The 16,655-nt window shown below is 43.4% G+C and overlaps 1 protein-coding gene across 1 annotated transcript; it reads right to left on the bottom strand.

Annotated features, from left to right (window-relative positions):
• Positions 1–516: 516 nt before the first annotated feature.
• LOC137534386 (oocyte zinc finger protein XlCOF7.1-like) lies at positions 517–15,936 on the bottom strand. Its single transcript, XM_068255873.1, has 7 exons — positions 15,660–15,936; positions 9,605–9,763; positions 8,040–8,213; positions 7,831–7,954; positions 6,907–7,709; positions 6,260–6,368; positions 517–3,325 (listed from the first exon to the last, which is right to left on the bottom strand). The coding sequence occupies exons 2-7, from the start codon at positions 9,698–9,700 to the stop codon at positions 2,691–2,693; spliced, it is 1,941 nt and encodes a 646-aa protein (XP_068111974.1). The 5' UTR covers positions 9,701–9,763; positions 15,660–15,936; the 3' UTR covers positions 517–2,690.
• Positions 15,937–16,655: the final 719 nt, after the last annotated feature.

The following is a 16,655-nucleotide window of genomic DNA, read 5'->3' as shown; positions in this document are numbered from 1 at the left end:
TGATGTTACCCTATATAACCCGGTAGCCCCAGGCATAAACACAGTGGCAGATATATCAAAATCGGTGCGAGAGGAAAACTGTAGCAGAACTGGTGTGAATATGGAGTGTATGTACAGATCGAGGATTCTGATTGGCTCTGAACAACTTCTCTATTTCTATTCATTTTGCACCAGATCTATTCAAAATTCCATGCTCTGGTTCTGCTTAACCTGCCACAATGTGTCACCATCATCTCCACAGAGAAGTAATGCACAAGGGTGTGAGACAATGTGCCAAATTTGCTGAGTGATTCTAAGGATCTCCAAACATCTTCAGTGGGGTATCAAATGAGCCATAAAACCTTGCCTCCCCCAAGTGTCCTGTGGTCTCTCCCGTGTCCTCCGGTGTCCCTCCCTGTTTTCCCATGTACTCATGTCTCACCGCTGTACCTGGCTCCCCGCTGCGTGTCTATCCTGCCCCCCCCCCCCCTTATGTCACTGGGTCCCCCGTGCAGTCAGTGGCAGCAGCTTATCTCCTCCATCATGCCCACCGCGATTGAAGACAGGCGGTTTCCCTGTGTGGCTTCCTCTAGTGCCGGCTTCTAATGACGCTTCATTGAGGAGACCGATGTCTTCAATCACCGTGGGCATGATGGAGGAGGTAAGCCACTGCCACTGACTGCATGGCGAACCAGAGACATAAGGGGGGGGGCTGGATAGACACGCAGCGGAGAGCCAGGCACAGCGGGGACACAGGCAGGCAATTCCCTATGGCGACGGGTCGTATCGGCGGGCGTTCGGAAGTCAGGGATTCCATGTCTTTGCCGCATAGGACGCAGGGACTTTTTCTCCCCATTTTTTGGGGAAAGAAAAGTGCGTCTTATACGGTGAAAAACACGGGTAATATAGATTAATTACACAGAGTGATATATTTCAAGCCTTTCTTTTTCATTTTGCTGATTACTCTACGGCCTACAGACAATGAAAACCCAAAATTCAGTATCTCAGAAAATTTGAATATTACATAAGACCGATAAAAAAAAAAAATGATTTCCAATACAGAAATGGTGAGTTACTGAAAAATATGTCTGTGTACGTACTCAATATTTACGCACCCATTGTATTCATTATTTTCCGGGTCAAAGAGTTCACTTCCTGACTTGCTAAAAAACGCTCGGGAAAAGTGCTTAGAAATGTACTTCTTATTTGTACAGGTTTTAAATTTTAAGATTTTCGTGACAGTTTTTCTTTAAAAGTTGCAGATATTTTGAGCTATTGAGTGAACTGAGACAATACAAGTCTACAATATTTTTTTTTATCCAATACTGTATGCTTATTTTCTCAGATCCTGAGTTTTGGGTTTTCATTATCTGTAGACTATAATCAGCAAAATGTAAGGTTTTTAATATATCACTTTCTGATATGAATCACTAAAATAAATTAATTTTTTGATGATATTCTAATTTATTGAGATGTAGTGGATGGTACAAATACATGCATCCACTCATTTACAAACCACTCTGCAGCTCTCACTTGGACCCGATTTAACCCATGCAAGAGTGTCAGATCCTAACCACTCAATTTTTAACGAATCCAGCCTAGGTTTGCTGGATAACACACAATTTCCCAGAAAGAAACTTTTGACGATCTCAGGATTCTGAAGTAAGTCAAGTCGGTATACCTCAAAGTGAAAGTGGTTTATGCTAAAATGAATTAATTGGGATTTAAAAAATAAATAAATAACACACTGCATGCTGTGTAGACTCTGTCCAACGCCACTCCTCGAGGGCCAAGGTCCTCACACATTTTTTGAACAACTCAAAATAATTATTATAGGGGAATGCGACAGGCGGCACCATTTTATTTGAGGTCTTCTATTGACCATTTTATGCGCGCTACTTTTTCGGGGTTCCCAGTGCACGGGCCTTGTTTTTAAATTGTTTTACTTGTTATGTAATAAAGACGGTTTACACTTAGATGTGCCGTACATCTCTTTCATGTCACTATCCTACTGGACACCCCTTTGGTGAGTCTCTGCGATCTCAGGATATCTAATATATTCCAGAGGAATTTGTGGTGTGCAACATTGCTGGTGAAACGACACCATTTGAAAGTTCTGCGGACCATCTATCAAACTCGTTTACAACCTTATAATGTGGGTTGTTGGAATCTGGTAAGCCTTGCTTCTTTACCTTTTTGTTCGAAGATCCTGTATACCAGAAAATGACGAAATCTGTATTACTATAGACCTGCGCTGACTTTATATATTTATTCCTTGTGTGGACTTTTGGACATTGTCCTTCTCGGCTGCGGTCGCCTTCTGCCTTGGCGCTGACACTTGTTTGTTTAACTCAAAATAATTGGTGGGACTGAATTAGGAAACGTTTTGGTTCATCAAGTAGAACACATTTCTTTATCCATCCTAAATACTGGCATGGATACAGCCCTCGAGGACTGGAGCTGGACATCCCTGCTTTAGCGCAAAACATATTTTTTCTGTCCATCCTGACTGTCTCTGCACAGCAGAGGAACAGAAAGGCTGATTTCAGCTTTCCAATGGTCATGTAGCAGTTCAGTGGAGCCCTTTCATTGGCTGAGTTGATTGATTTCAGGACCTCTAAAGGAGTAAATATGTTAATTCATGGATGGTTTTATGCATAGATTGTCTGGATTTCATAAAAAAAAAAAAATCACAACTCCTTTGCAAAGCATCAGAACACCTTCTGACGTAGGTGAATCCTCTGGTGGCTGAAGAGATAAGACTTCCTGGAGAAAACCTTCCCACATTCCAGACATGAGAAAAGCTTCTGCCCGACATGAGTGGCCTCATGACTGACCAGAGCTCTTTTCACGGCAAACCGTTTCCCACATTCCCCACATGTGTATGGCTTCTCCCCTGTATGCTGTCTCTCGTGTTCCACCAGATGTGACTTCTGCGCAAAGCACCTCTGGCACAATGGACAGGAGAAGGTATTCTCATTATTGTGGATCCTCTGATGTCTCACAAGTGATATTTTATGCCCGAATCGTTTGCCACAGTCGGAACAGGAATAAGGCTTCTCCCATGTATGCATGAGCTGTCTGTGTCTATCTAGACTTGACTGCTTGTTGAAACTTTTGCCACACTCAAAACACAGAAATATTTCCTCCTCATCATGTACATGTTGGGCAAACGGATCAGGGAAAGGTCTGCTTAGGGCTAAAGGTACAAATGGTAGATCTGACTGGGGGAACACAGGTTGAAGATCTGGGACAATTAGGTTCTCAGTGGGTTTATTTAGTCCACTCTCCTTATTTGTGGGGATAATGGGATGTTTCTTGTTTTTGTGCCTTCTGTACTGTCCATCTAGAAGAAGAAAAAAGGAACAGACTATATGAATTTATTAAGCCTATGTTGAACAAGACTAATTCTCAAAGTGATCATCTTGATTAGTGCAAGTTACAAGTAGTGCCAACAATAGAAGGTGGCACTTCACACACTGTGACGAATAATCGCCATTCGTTCAAAAGTTATCACAAGGAGCAGACTTCCTGAGTTTCCCTTTAAAATTGGTTTGTACAAAGCAAAGGAGTTTGAAACTTGTCTTTCATAGGAAACACAGAAAGCTGTAAATATCTTTCGCAGTAGAGAGGGCAATATAACCATAAAAACCCTCTACCATGATGACGCCACATGCATGCGCAGAGCGCACCCTCCCGTGATTGCGTACTGTAGTACGCATGCATCGCGACCAGAGCAGGCGCACTAATACCCAAATGAAAGACGGGGCTGGAGGGCAATTACAGGTACAGGAGCGGGGCAGAAAGGAGTCAGTTTATCATCTTTATTTGGGCTCTGGTATCCTTTAAGCTGAATACTAAGCTGACGATGGATCAGGGAACCTCACAGCAATGCCTCCCAACGAATTAGGTTCCCCAATCCATCTTCCTGCCCATAGGAACAAGCAACGTCACATGATGGGCGCGAACGAGAGTTCAAACAATCGCGGTACTTTGAGCAGGAGTCGTCAGGGACCTTAAAGATCTGATGCGCCATGACAGTCATTATCGAAGTGCGTCCCAAAGTGTTGTTTGCCTAATCACGTGCCAGTACCCACGAAACTGATCAATCGTCGCTCAAGCAAAAAAAAAACCCTGCTGGTTGTTAGAAGAATTGCAGACAAAATCGCGAGGTGGGTATGGGCCTTTAGATACAAACATGAATCAGAAGCTGATAAGAACCGAGAAGCTGGAGTAGGACTGGGCTCGTAAATCCCTTTCACTTGACAGATGAAAAGGAGCTAAGATTACAGAGGGGCACATCCATCCCTCACCCACAAGGTTAAAATATAAGGTCACTCCAGATATATTTTAAAAAAGGATTTTCTGTCATATCTTCATATTTCTGTTCGCCCCAGCCTTACGGAACTCAGTGGGCTTGTGACTGGAAAAATGCCCCAATAAGTCAATCATAATTGTAACACATTCTGCAACTGAGATATGCATTTCTCTGATATAAAATATGATAACTACCCTGTTTTGACATGTAAGAATTTGAGAGAACATCCTGAATCAGAGTCTGTTAACATATTCAAGGTCTGATGTAATAGCAGGGAATTATGATATTTCCTCATATTTTAGATTGATTTCTTCCTCTATTGAGAGAATAGAACTGGATCGAATGGCAGAGTCTACTCAACTCTCATTATGATCCCCATCCCAGAAGAGAAGGGTTAAAAGGTCTGTGCTGCAGACTGTCCATGGTCCTTCCGTGCTGACTTCAACCCTTCATCCATCTATCCTGTATCAATCTGCTAGCCCGGATTGCACCTCGAGCTCAACACTCTTTTATTTGGACTATTAAAAAATAACTTTCTACCAACTTCTTGGACTTACAATTCCAATGGACATAGTACTCCCATAGACTGCTTACACTATCCAGTTTTAATTTCATCTTTAATTCCCAATATCTTACTATATCAACACTTTCTTCATTTAGTTAGATCATGGTTGACATTTTTTCTGTAATATCTTATGCATGCTTTTGCTATAAACCAAACAATTAAAATTTGTTTCAGCCTAATTGTTTGTTCTTAATATATCCTCTGCAAGAATCCAGCCCTTCGTAGAGAACATTACCATAATTTTTAATATTATATTGTTATGTGTTAGGTGTTGAAACAACCCTTTTTTCATAAAGTACTAGCTAGGATTGAGTCTTCTCATGCTCTAATGAGAAGTGGTGGTAGCATACCCGATCTCTGAACGAGATCACAAATTGTAACAATTGACATACAAGTGAAATTGTATCATGCGTGGAATCACCAACCAGTCCAAAAGATTACTTTGAACATTGCAAAAATTAAACATCTCATTCCCCCCAGAGGATCTTCCAACCCTAGTTCATGCCTTCATCACATCACGGCTGGACTACTGCAATGCCCTCTATGTAGGCCTCCCAAACAAGGACCTTTACCGCCTGCAATAAGTACAGAATGCTGCTGCCAGATTGGTAACAAACCAGCCTCTCCACTCTCACATTATACAGAATCTTCGCTCACTGCACTGGCTACCTGTAAAATGGAGAATACTCTTCAAGATTTGACTGTTGACATTCAAATACCTGCACAATTTTGGCCCTGGATACAAAACGAAGCACTTGCTGAAACTGCACCACACCTTTAACAACCTCAGATCAGCAGGTTCCATAAACTTGGTCACTCCCAGAGTGCACCTCAAAACCTTTGGAGCCAGAGCTTTCTGTCATGCTGCCCCTTACCTTTTGGAACTCCCTACCACACCCAGTAAAGTCAGCCCCTTCCCTAGAGTTATTCAAATCCAGACTGAAAAGCCACCTGTTTAGCCTGGCATTTCCTGACTTATATAGAGTTCTTCCTCTGTACCACAATTTACTAATCCACCAACTATTGGTCTGTGCCATGCTTATGTGCTTTGAATCCTACTGGAGAAAAGTGCTTTACAAATGTTATTTGTTGTTGTTGTGACTACTTTGTGTACAGTGCTGAATGAGGGGAAACAGGAATTGGAGAGTGATGTCATGGGGTCGGGCTATGAGCTGCAAGGAAGCATTCCAAACTCCAGTGAAGGTTTGTCATCTTAATCTCCCTATTATTTTTAAAGAGGACTGATGGCTCCTGACACCCTAACTCCCCCCCCCCAAACCAGCCCCTAAGTCACACAGCATCACCACATTTCTTAAGACAGACACATAATATACAAGAAACGATTGTAGTGAATCAGAATATGTTACTTTTTGCTGTGTTTGGAGTTGATTTCTCACCTTTGCTGATCTCTACAAGAATTTCTACCCCCTTACGTGGTTTATCACCCATCACATATGGCTCTTCTTCATCCGTATCTTCAACTTTAATAATGTAAACATCTTCATCCTTGATACAATATATTAAAATAACAAATATTAACAATACAGAAAAGTTTCAGATGTGATAAGCTCTGTACGTACTCTAGACCACGGTGGTCGGAAAATGAGCGATCCAACAGTTATCGACGAGCAACCAACGTCGGCACATGTTTGAATTCAACCACAGTTTCACAATCGGATCGAAACTGGAAGCGTGAAAATGAGGACTCAGAAGTAAGAGGCACATGAGTAGTTTGAATGGATTGATCCTTTGTCATCGTCACGTACGTATCACTAACACCAATTGTCATCCAAACCGATCCCCCAAGATGGATCAGTCTACATGAACGATAATCAAGATGGATCAGTCTACATGAACAATAATCGCTGTCTTTTAACATCCATTGGGATACTTCTTTTAGATGATTCTTGGCCAACCCGTCGTTTATCAATCATTTCCGATGACCACGGTCTAGCTTGTGTATGGAACATTAAAGCCTAATTAATATCACTTTACAGGATAAAACTTGATTTAGAACTGCAGGATACAATTACTTTGTACTCACATGGTTTTCCTGTGACATGCTGTGATCTCCTTGTTTTTCCTGAAGACTCTCAGTTTCTTCTGCCTGATAATACTGAGGGATCTCATTATGTTTTGGTGCAGAATCCTGTGGGATCAAACGATCTTCTTCTGAATTCTGGGAATAAAGAGGACCTATAGAACTCTCTGGTGGATTTCTGTTACTGGATCCATCTTTGTGATCTTTCTGTGGAGCCTTATGCTGTTCCTCCACATTCCCCTGGGAATAAAGTGAACTAGGACTACCGGCTTTGGAAATGTTGTTATTGCAACCATCTGCCTTATAGTCCTTTGAGAGCTTCTGAGGTTTCTTTGCCGAAAGCCAGGGATAATGAGGACCTGTAGATATATTTGGTAGATTTCTGCCATTAGGTCCCTGTACATGATTATCGTGTGAGGTCACGTAATTATCGTTTATGGTATCCTGACAATAAATCACACTTGCACATTTCTGTTTGGGAAGTTTATGTGTGGATCCATCTAGCCAGTAATCCTTTGACCTTAACTGATGTTCCTTTACAGGTTCCCAAGAATATGGAGGATCAGGGCATGCTTGTGGTGGCATTCTCTTACTGGTTTTATCCACGTGAACATACTGTGCAGCCTTGCCATCCTTCCCTGAAGAATCATGAGAATAGGATGGACTGGGGCACCTCTCTTCGGGAATTTCGTAACTACATCCATCTTCCTGATAATCTTGCAAGATCATGTGATCTTCCTTTACAGAATTCCGTAAATAAAGAGGAACTGTATATTTATCTGGTGAATTTTGGTGACTGGATCCATCTGTATGAAACATACACAGACTGAATACATTGTTTATACATATTTTTAGCAGATGGAAAGAGACTTAAGATTACCCTCCATATTGCTGTCTCCTTAACAAGAAATGAAAGTCTGATCTTACCCTGTAATGTGAGAGGCGGCTGATTCTCCATCATGACTTCCTGGTAGAGATCCTTGTGTCCTTCCATATATTCCCACTCCTCAATTGAGAAATAGACAGAGACATCCTGACACCTTATAGGAACCTGATACACACAACGATACAGTCACCATCCATACACATCCCTTGCTTATACAGGATAATGACCCATAATTCCCAGAACTGCTCACCTTTCCTGTCAGCAGCTCAATCATCTTGTCGGCCACTTTTAGGATCTTCTTGCTTTTGTTTTGTTCATTTATCAGAGTCTTGGGAGGAGGCTTCATGATGGGGCTCTGCTTCCTGCGCCGACAGGTAGTAGGTGTCACTTGGTCACCAGATGTCTTTTTCACCATCATGTAATCCTGTGTATACACAATAAGCATAATCATTAAAACAAATGCATTTTTTAACAAAAATTAACTACAGACAGTGATCTGATATTACCCTTCTAGAATCCTCTATGCCCTGATCGGAACCCAAGCTTCTAACCCTCAATGTCTTTTTACCACCTTTAATTCCCTATTCAACCCCACTCCTCCCTCTCAGTCAATGACTTTGTTACCCACTTCACCACTAAAATTGCAACAATCCGCAACTAAATCTCCCTCCTTCATCTCTCCCTCTTCCCCCCAGCCACTCCCTTGCCCCATCCACCTCTCACCTCTTATGCTCCTGCAATCATTAATGAAGTCAGCTTACTGCTGGGGACTTCCCCTCCCATCTTCTCCCCTCTTGACCCTGTACCCTCAAACACCCTTCGTCCCCAATTCACTGACCTGGCCCCAGTCTTTACCTCCTTGTTCAACCTCTCCCTTTCCACAGGAACCTTCGCCAAAGCCTTTAAACAGGTCACCATACTTCCCCTGCTTAAAAAACCCTAACCCATCGCTACTATCAAACTGCCACCCTATCTCCTTTTGCTTTAAACTTCTTGAACATCTGGTCCACTGACGCTTTATCCAATACCTCAACACCAATTCCCTACTTGACCACCTACAGTCTGGATTCTGACCTGCAAACTCGACAGAAACAGCCGTAGCCAAGGTGGTCAATGACCTTACCCTTGACCTCTCTGCATTTGATACTGTAGACCACCCCCTCCTCCTCCAATCCCTACAGTTCATGGGTAGCCATGGCCTCGCCTTGGATCTCATCCTACTTCCCCAATCGCTCCTTCATGACCTCCTTCAATGGCTCCTCCTCAACCCCATCTCCCACCTTGATTACTGCAACTCCCTCCTGTGAACCCCATTGCCCCCCTTCAATCAGTTATGAACGCAAGACTCATCCATTCTTCTAACCGCTCTACTTCCACATCCCCCTCAAAATCCCTGCACTGGCTCCCTATCCGATTCAGAATAAGTTTCAAGATTCTATGCCTGGCCAATAAATCTGTGCACAAAACCTGCCCTACCTACATCTCTCGGAGCTTGTTCACAGGTATACACCAGGCTGTCCCCTCCAGTCCTCCAATGACCTTCACCTAACTGCCACACGCATTGCCCACTCCCATTCAGGATTTCTCAAGAGCTGCCCCTTTCCTATGACCACCTCAAACTTGTATTACTGGGGCTACCTAACTAGCTCAAAATCACATGATCACGTATTTTGTACCATTTGCCTTGTATAGCTTTGTCCTGTGTTGTATAACCTTGTCACGTCTGTTATTCTTTGTATCGTATGTATTTATTGTCCAGCGCTGCGCAATATGTTATCGCTTTATAAATAATAATAATTATTATTATAATAATACCTCTCCAGTCAGCAGGTAGATCATTTCCAGGGTGAGACTTAATATTGTTTCAGTCATCTTGTCTCTCCCATGGTTCTTTTTCTGTGAGTTAGCCATGGATATTGCTTCCAACACAAATGACTTGCTGGAAGACTCCTGCAGAGATGATCATGTGAAGCTCTAAATAAGAAAAAAACAAACAAAACAATTAGTCTACAATTTATTCGAAAGAGTGCTGCGTAAATCATCACATTTGCCATTACCAATGAGGGAGGTATGATGCTGTAATGGAAAGAAACAAAGAGAAAAGTATAGGGGGGGGGGGGGGGGGGGGATGGAACAAGAAGCGAAGAAAAGAAGGCAAAGGGAGAGAGAAGGGAGGCATACATATGATTCAGCTGCTGGGAGTTTTGGGAGGCCGGTGAAGCCGACAAACAGCTCACCCTGCTCCTGCAATAGTCCCAGAACCGTTAATTACTTAAAGGATACCCGAAGTTACATGTGACATGATGAGATAGACGTGTATATACAGTGCCTAGCACACAAATAACTATGCCGTGTTCCTTTTTTTTCTTTCTCTGCCTGAAAAGAGTTAAATATTAGGTATGTTAGTGGCTGACTCAGTCCTGACTCAGACAGGAAGTGACTACAGTGTGACCCTCACGGATAAGAAATTCCCCTTTGTATCTCTTTCCTGCTCTCAGAAGCCATTTTCTGCTAGGAAAGTGTTTTATAGTTGGAATTTCTTATCAGTGAGGGTCACACTGTAGTCACTTCCTGTCTGAGTCAGGACTGAGTCAGCCACTTACATACCTGATATTTAAAGTGAACCAGAGATGAAGCACTGTACAGTGGCTTGCAAAAGTATTCGCCCCCCCCTGAAGTTTTCCACATTTTGTCACATTACTGCCACAAACATGAATCAATTTTATTGGAATTCCACGTGAAAGACCAATACAAAGTGGTGTACACGTGAAAGTGGAACGAAAATCATACATGATTCCAAACATTTTTTTTACAAATAAATAACTGCAAAGTGGGGTGTGCGTAATTATTCAGCCCCCTTTGGTCTGAGTGCAGTCAGTTGCCCATAGACATTGCCTGATGAGTGCTAATGACTAAATAGAGTGCACCTGTGTGTAATCTAATGTCAGTACAAATACAGCTGCTCTGTGACAGCCTCAGAGGTTGTCTAAGAGAATATTGGGAGTAACACCACCATGAATTCCAAAGAACACATCAGACAGGTCAGGGATAAAGTTATTGAGAAATTTAAAGCAGGCTTAGGCTACAAAATGATTTCCAAAGCCTTGAACATCCCACGGAGCACTGTTCAACCGATCATTCAGAAATGGAAGGAGTATGGCACAACTGTAAACCTACCAAGACAAGGCTGTAAACTCACAGGCCGAACAAGGAGAGCGCTGATCAGAAATGCAGTCAAGAGGCCTATGGTGACTCTGGACGAGCTGCAGAGATCTACAGCTCAGGTGGGGGAATCTGTCCATAGGGAAACTATTAGTTGTGCACTGCACAAAGTTGGCTCTTATGGAAGAGTGACTAGAAGAAAGCCATTGCTAACAGAAAAGCATAAGAAGTCCTGTTTGCAGTTTGCCACAAGCCATGTGGGGGACACAGCAAACATGTGGAAGAAGGTGCTCTGATCGGATGAGACCAAAATGGAACTTTTTGGCCAAAATGCAAAACGCTATGTGTGGCAGAAAACTAACACTGCACATCACTAAGAACACACCATCCCCACTGTCAAATATGGTGGTGGCAGCATCATGCTCTGGGGTTGCTTCTCTTCAGCAGGGACAGGGAAGCTGGTCAGTTGATGGGAAGATGGATGGAGCCAAATACAGGGCAATCTTGGAAGAAAACCTCTTGGAGTCTGCAAAAGACTTGAGACAGGGGTGGAGGTTCACCTTCCAGCAGGACATCGACCCTGAGGGCTCGTTTCCACTATTGCGGTGCGGAATCGTCTGGATTCCACCGCTGATGAAATCGCATGCGGATGCGATTCCCCATGCGTATTTTGCCGCAAATTCGCATAGGTGAGGGTATATGTGATTTTAACCATGTCACTGCCTGTGTGAATTCACATTGGTACCTATGCGAATTCGCGGCAAAAAACGCATGAGGAAAACGCATGCGATTTCCCTATTAAATAATTGCATGCGATTCGCATGCGATTTGCATGCATTCCACTCGCAGGCGAATTCTGCTGCTCTTTTGTGCGCTTTTTCACCGATGAAAAAAACGCACTTCAACAACGCTACAGTGGAAACAGGCCCATCCACTTGCATTACATGTGCGAATCCGCATGCGTTGGAAGAATGCGGATTCGCGATAGTGGAAACGAGCCCTAAAGATAAAGCCAGGTCAACAATGGAATGGTTTAAAAAAACACATATCCATGTGTTAGAATGGCCCAGTCAAAGTCCAGATCTAAATCCAATCAAGAATCTGTGGCAAGATCTGAGAACTGCTCTTCACAAACGCTGTCCATCTAATCTGACTGAGCTGGAGCTGTTTTGCAAAGAAGAATGGGCAAGGATTTCAGTCTTTAGATGTGCACAGCTGGTAGAGACATACCCTAATAGACTGGCAGCTGTAATTGCAGCAAAAGTTGGTTCTACAAAGTATTGACTCGGGGCTGAATAATTACGCACACCCCACTTTGCAGTTATTGATTTGTAAAAAATGTTTGGAATCATGTATGATTTTCGTTCCACTTCTCACATGTACAGCACTTTGTATTGGTCTTTCACGTGGCATTCCAATAAAATTGATTCATGTTTGTGGCAGTAATGTGACAAAATGTGGAAAACTTCAAGGGGGCCGAATACTTTTGCAAGCCACTGTATTTTACCATATATATCAGTGGGAATTTACCATATATATCAGTGGGAACATTAGAGAAAACACCTACCCTGCTTTCTGTTTCATTCTGCACTGCACAGCTTGTTTTTTTCAGACCTGATAAAATCCCCGACTGAGCATTCAGTCTGACTTTGCTATAATGACTCAGCTAAAATGATTCCTGAGCAGAGCCAGCAGGGGGCAGGCTTGGACTTGAAAAGACATGAGAAAACACAGACTGATCTATAAATATTCCTGAGCAAAGCCAGACTGAATGCTCAGTCTGGGATTTTATTAGGGCTGATTAGAAGCAGGCTGTGCAGTGCAGAATGAAACAGAAAGCAAGGTAGGGGTTTTCTCTAATGTTCCCACTGATATATATGGTAAAATACATGAGGGTGCTTCGTCTCTGGTTCCCTTTAACTCTTTCAGAGAAAGAAAAAAAAAGGAACACAGCATAGTTATTTGTGTGCTAGGTACTGTACATACACATGTCTATCTCATCATGTCACATGTCACTTCGGGTATCCTTTAACTTGGGGGTACCAGTGGGCTGGTGCAAACCAAGAGTGCTTCTGAGCACTTTTTTGATTGACAGTGCTTTGAAAAGCTCTTGGCTACTGAAACCCTATGAGGGTGTTCCCACAGCAGCGTTGTGATTTTTCTATGCGCTGCATGGAGCATTTTTTGGAGAGATTCAGCTTGTGTAAATGAGCCAAAACACTCATTCATTCCAAAATCACTCTGAAAATCGCTAAGCTCTAGCGATTGCTATTGCGATTTTGGTCTGCAGTAGCCCACTGGCAGTGTGATTTAGCAGACGGCAGTGCTAAGATTTTATACTCATCCTGTGCCCAGAGAAACCCCTTGTCCCAGTACCTAGGCGGTCCACACCGTCCTGCCAGACTATTCTCCCCCCCCCCCCACCCTCCTCCTTTCTGGAGAATAGCAACTGCAAAGGTACAGAGGTTAGCGTTAGGAAAAGGAGAGAGGGAGGTTAATGTGAGGTGAAGGCCAGAGAGAAGGTTACCACAGCAGAGACCCCCATTGGTTTAAAAAAAAAAGTCACTTGTCAGGACTCGGGATGATCAATGAGATGCAAATATTTTTGTATCATGCAGGATTATGTAAATATTTATGCAAATATATGCAGCTTGAAAATTAACCAATCAATTTAAACCGGAGTGGGACTTGATTGGTCCAATTTCAAGCTGCATATACCTGCATAAAAATGTACACAATCCTGAATGAACTCGGAAATATTTACATCTCATTGATCACCCCTAGTCAGAACCAGCAACCTCGACCTCCCCTCTGTCTTAACCTAACCTTCCTATTGGCCTCGGCATTACACCAACCTTCCTTTTCCTACTAACCTTGTACCTACGCAGCCGCAATTCTACTGGAGGGTGGGAGCGAGCGCAGCCTGATTGCATCCACCCAGCGAGTGTATGCTGCTGGGTTAGGACAAGGAAGAACTTCACTAGGCTGTCCACAGGTGAGTAATGTTTTTTCTCCACCAATATCAGTTGTGTGTTGTGATGGCACTGCAACTATTAACGTGAGTGGCCACTGCCATTACAGTGAATGGTCTTAACTGTGAGCGTGTTGTGGTGACAAAAATTGTGTAATTGTCAGGATTTGCAACCTCCACCTTTTCCTCAGATTTACTTTTAACTTTCCAACATCTCTGCCGAACACTGACCTCCCCATCGTTTTCTGCCCAACACTAGCACGCCCTCCCCAACACTTACCTCCACCTGTCTTCTGCCTAACACTAGTTTCTCCCTCTCCTCTGCCTAACACTAACCTCCCCCATCCTCTGCCTACCACTACACACTCCTCCCCTCTGCCCAACAGTAATCTCCAGCTGTCATCTGCCTAACACTATTATCTCCTTTTCCTCTGCCTCACACTAACCTTCCCACTCCTCTGCCTAATACTCACCTCCCCTCTCCTCTGCCTAACACTAATTTCCCCTCTGCGCTGTCCAACACTAACCTCCCTTCTCCTCTGCCTAACAATAATCTCCCCTCTCCTCTGCCTAACAATAACCTCCCCGCTCCTCTGCCTAACACTAAACTCTCCTGTGCCTAACACTAACCTCCCTGCTCCCCTGCCTAATACTCACCTCTCCTCCTGGGGCGTAACTAAAAAACACTGGGCCCCCCTGCGAAATTTTGGATGGGGCCCTCCCACCCACTTTACTTTCTTATTAGCTCAGAAAGTAGAGTAAGGCTCTGCAGAGAAGAACGGACCTCCATCACATGGAACACGGAAGAGGTGAGCCCGCACTTTCTGCCCGCTGCTGTGACTGCTGGAGGTGGAGCCCGAGGTGAGGAGTTGGGCCCCCCTCCCCTTCGCTGTGAGTGCCCGCTGCTCCCGCTTCCTGCGTTATGCCCCCTCCTCCCCTAAAAACAGCCCTGGAGGGCCCCAGAGCCAAGGGCCCCCCCCCCCCCTCAGGCTTCTCCCCCTAAGGCCCCCCCTGCGGCTGCATCCCTTGCAGGGGCTATTGTTATGGCCCTGCTCTCATCTTCTCTGCCCAACACCAATCTACCCTGTCCTCTCTTCTGCCTAACACTAAACTCTCCTGTTCCTTACTCTAACCTCCCCTCTCCTCTGCCTAACACTAACCTTCTCTCTCTTCTGCCCAACACTAACCTCCCTCTTCTCTGCCTAATACTAACCTCTCCTCCCCTTTGTCTAACACTAACCTCCTCCTCCCCTCTGTCTAACACTAACCTCCTCCTCCTCCCCTCTGTCTAACACTAACCTCCTACTTTGGGTCGCAGATGCCAACAGGTCTGAGAAAGTGCTATGACAACAGCACCACCACTGTTACAGTGAATGGTCGATGGGCTAATATATAAGTACCAAAAAAGTAGAGCTTAACATTAGCACCATCTTCTGAAATATTACCGACACCTCAAGGTTGTTACAACCACAATTACAAACCCATTTAGTCAAATTCCCAACAGCTATCACACTTAGCAGCAGCAATAATAATGTAGATACAACAATAATAGATACTTTATTCCCAAAGCTGCCCCATACACAGCAATAAACAAAACTTACTGACATGCAAATTATGAAAGTATTATATCAGCAAATATGTCAGATCAGAAGCACTAGACTCCATGCATTGCCCATCTCGTTATTGATTACTTCTAATTACTATTCATGCAGTAATGATCGCACCAGCAGCACTCACCTAGCTGTGACAGCTCCTCTCTTTTTAAACCCCCTGACCGGAAGTGCCTCCGTCTTCCTGTTTATTTCCTAGAAGGCGCTGTGCCAGCTGCCGCTCTCTGCTGATCAGGACGCCGGTGGTGGAGAGTGATGATCCGGGTTCTCTGCTGCGGGTGTAATGACATCTGAGGGGTGTGCACAGCAACCTTACAGCAAGCATTGGCTATATTGCTGCTATGGTCTATAGAAAGGAGGCAACGAGAACGGCGTCCATTTTGTTGTAGTGCATGTTATGAAGACATAATCGAAAAAGATTGTCCTACCGTTCATCTGGCGACTGATACTGCTATTGCTAATCAAATAATTCGGGGATAATGCAAATTTATGCTCATTTTATGAAAACTTATGATGCTTAAAGAGGAACTTAGTAAAAATAACAATGAATTAAATAAAATGTAGTCAGTGTTTGCCCATTGTAAAATCTTTCTTCTCCCTAATTTACTTTCTGAAATTTATCACAGGAGGTGACATCTTTAATTCTGCCAGGTGATCTGTATGGAATGGAATGTTCTTTTACTAAGAGCTCTATGCACAGAGGGAGATATTGCTTGCAGTTGGAAAAAGCCATTATTTCCCACAATGCAACAAAGTTCACAGACTGAAAACTGTCAGGACCATGGTCATGACATCAGTGTGGGAGGGGTTTGAGCACAATATCAGCCACAAAGTCCCCGATTATCTATTCAAGACAAGGTAAAGATTTCTTGTGAGAAAGGGGGTACTATCAACTACTGATAGGAATGAAGTTCAATGCTTGGTTAAAGTGCCACTTAGAATATTCCTATAGGGAAAAGGGTGATCTGAATACATAAATTCTTAAAGGACCTTTGTCACAAAAATCTTAAAATTTAAAGTACATGTAAATATACACAGATAAGAAGTATGTTTCTTCCGGAGTAAAATGAGCCATAAATTACTTTTCTCCTATGTTGCTGTCATTTATAGCAAGTAGTCGAAA

This window comes from Hyperolius riggenbachi, chromosome 10 (assembly GCF_040937935.1).
Source record: "Hyperolius riggenbachi isolate aHypRig1 chromosome 10, aHypRig1.pri, whole genome shotgun sequence".
Classification (NCBI taxonomy): Eukaryota; Metazoa; Chordata; class Amphibia; order Anura; family Hyperoliidae; genus Hyperolius; species Hyperolius riggenbachi.
Note: the sequence above shows the minus strand (reverse complement) of the source record. Positions and strands in the feature narration are given on the sequence as shown.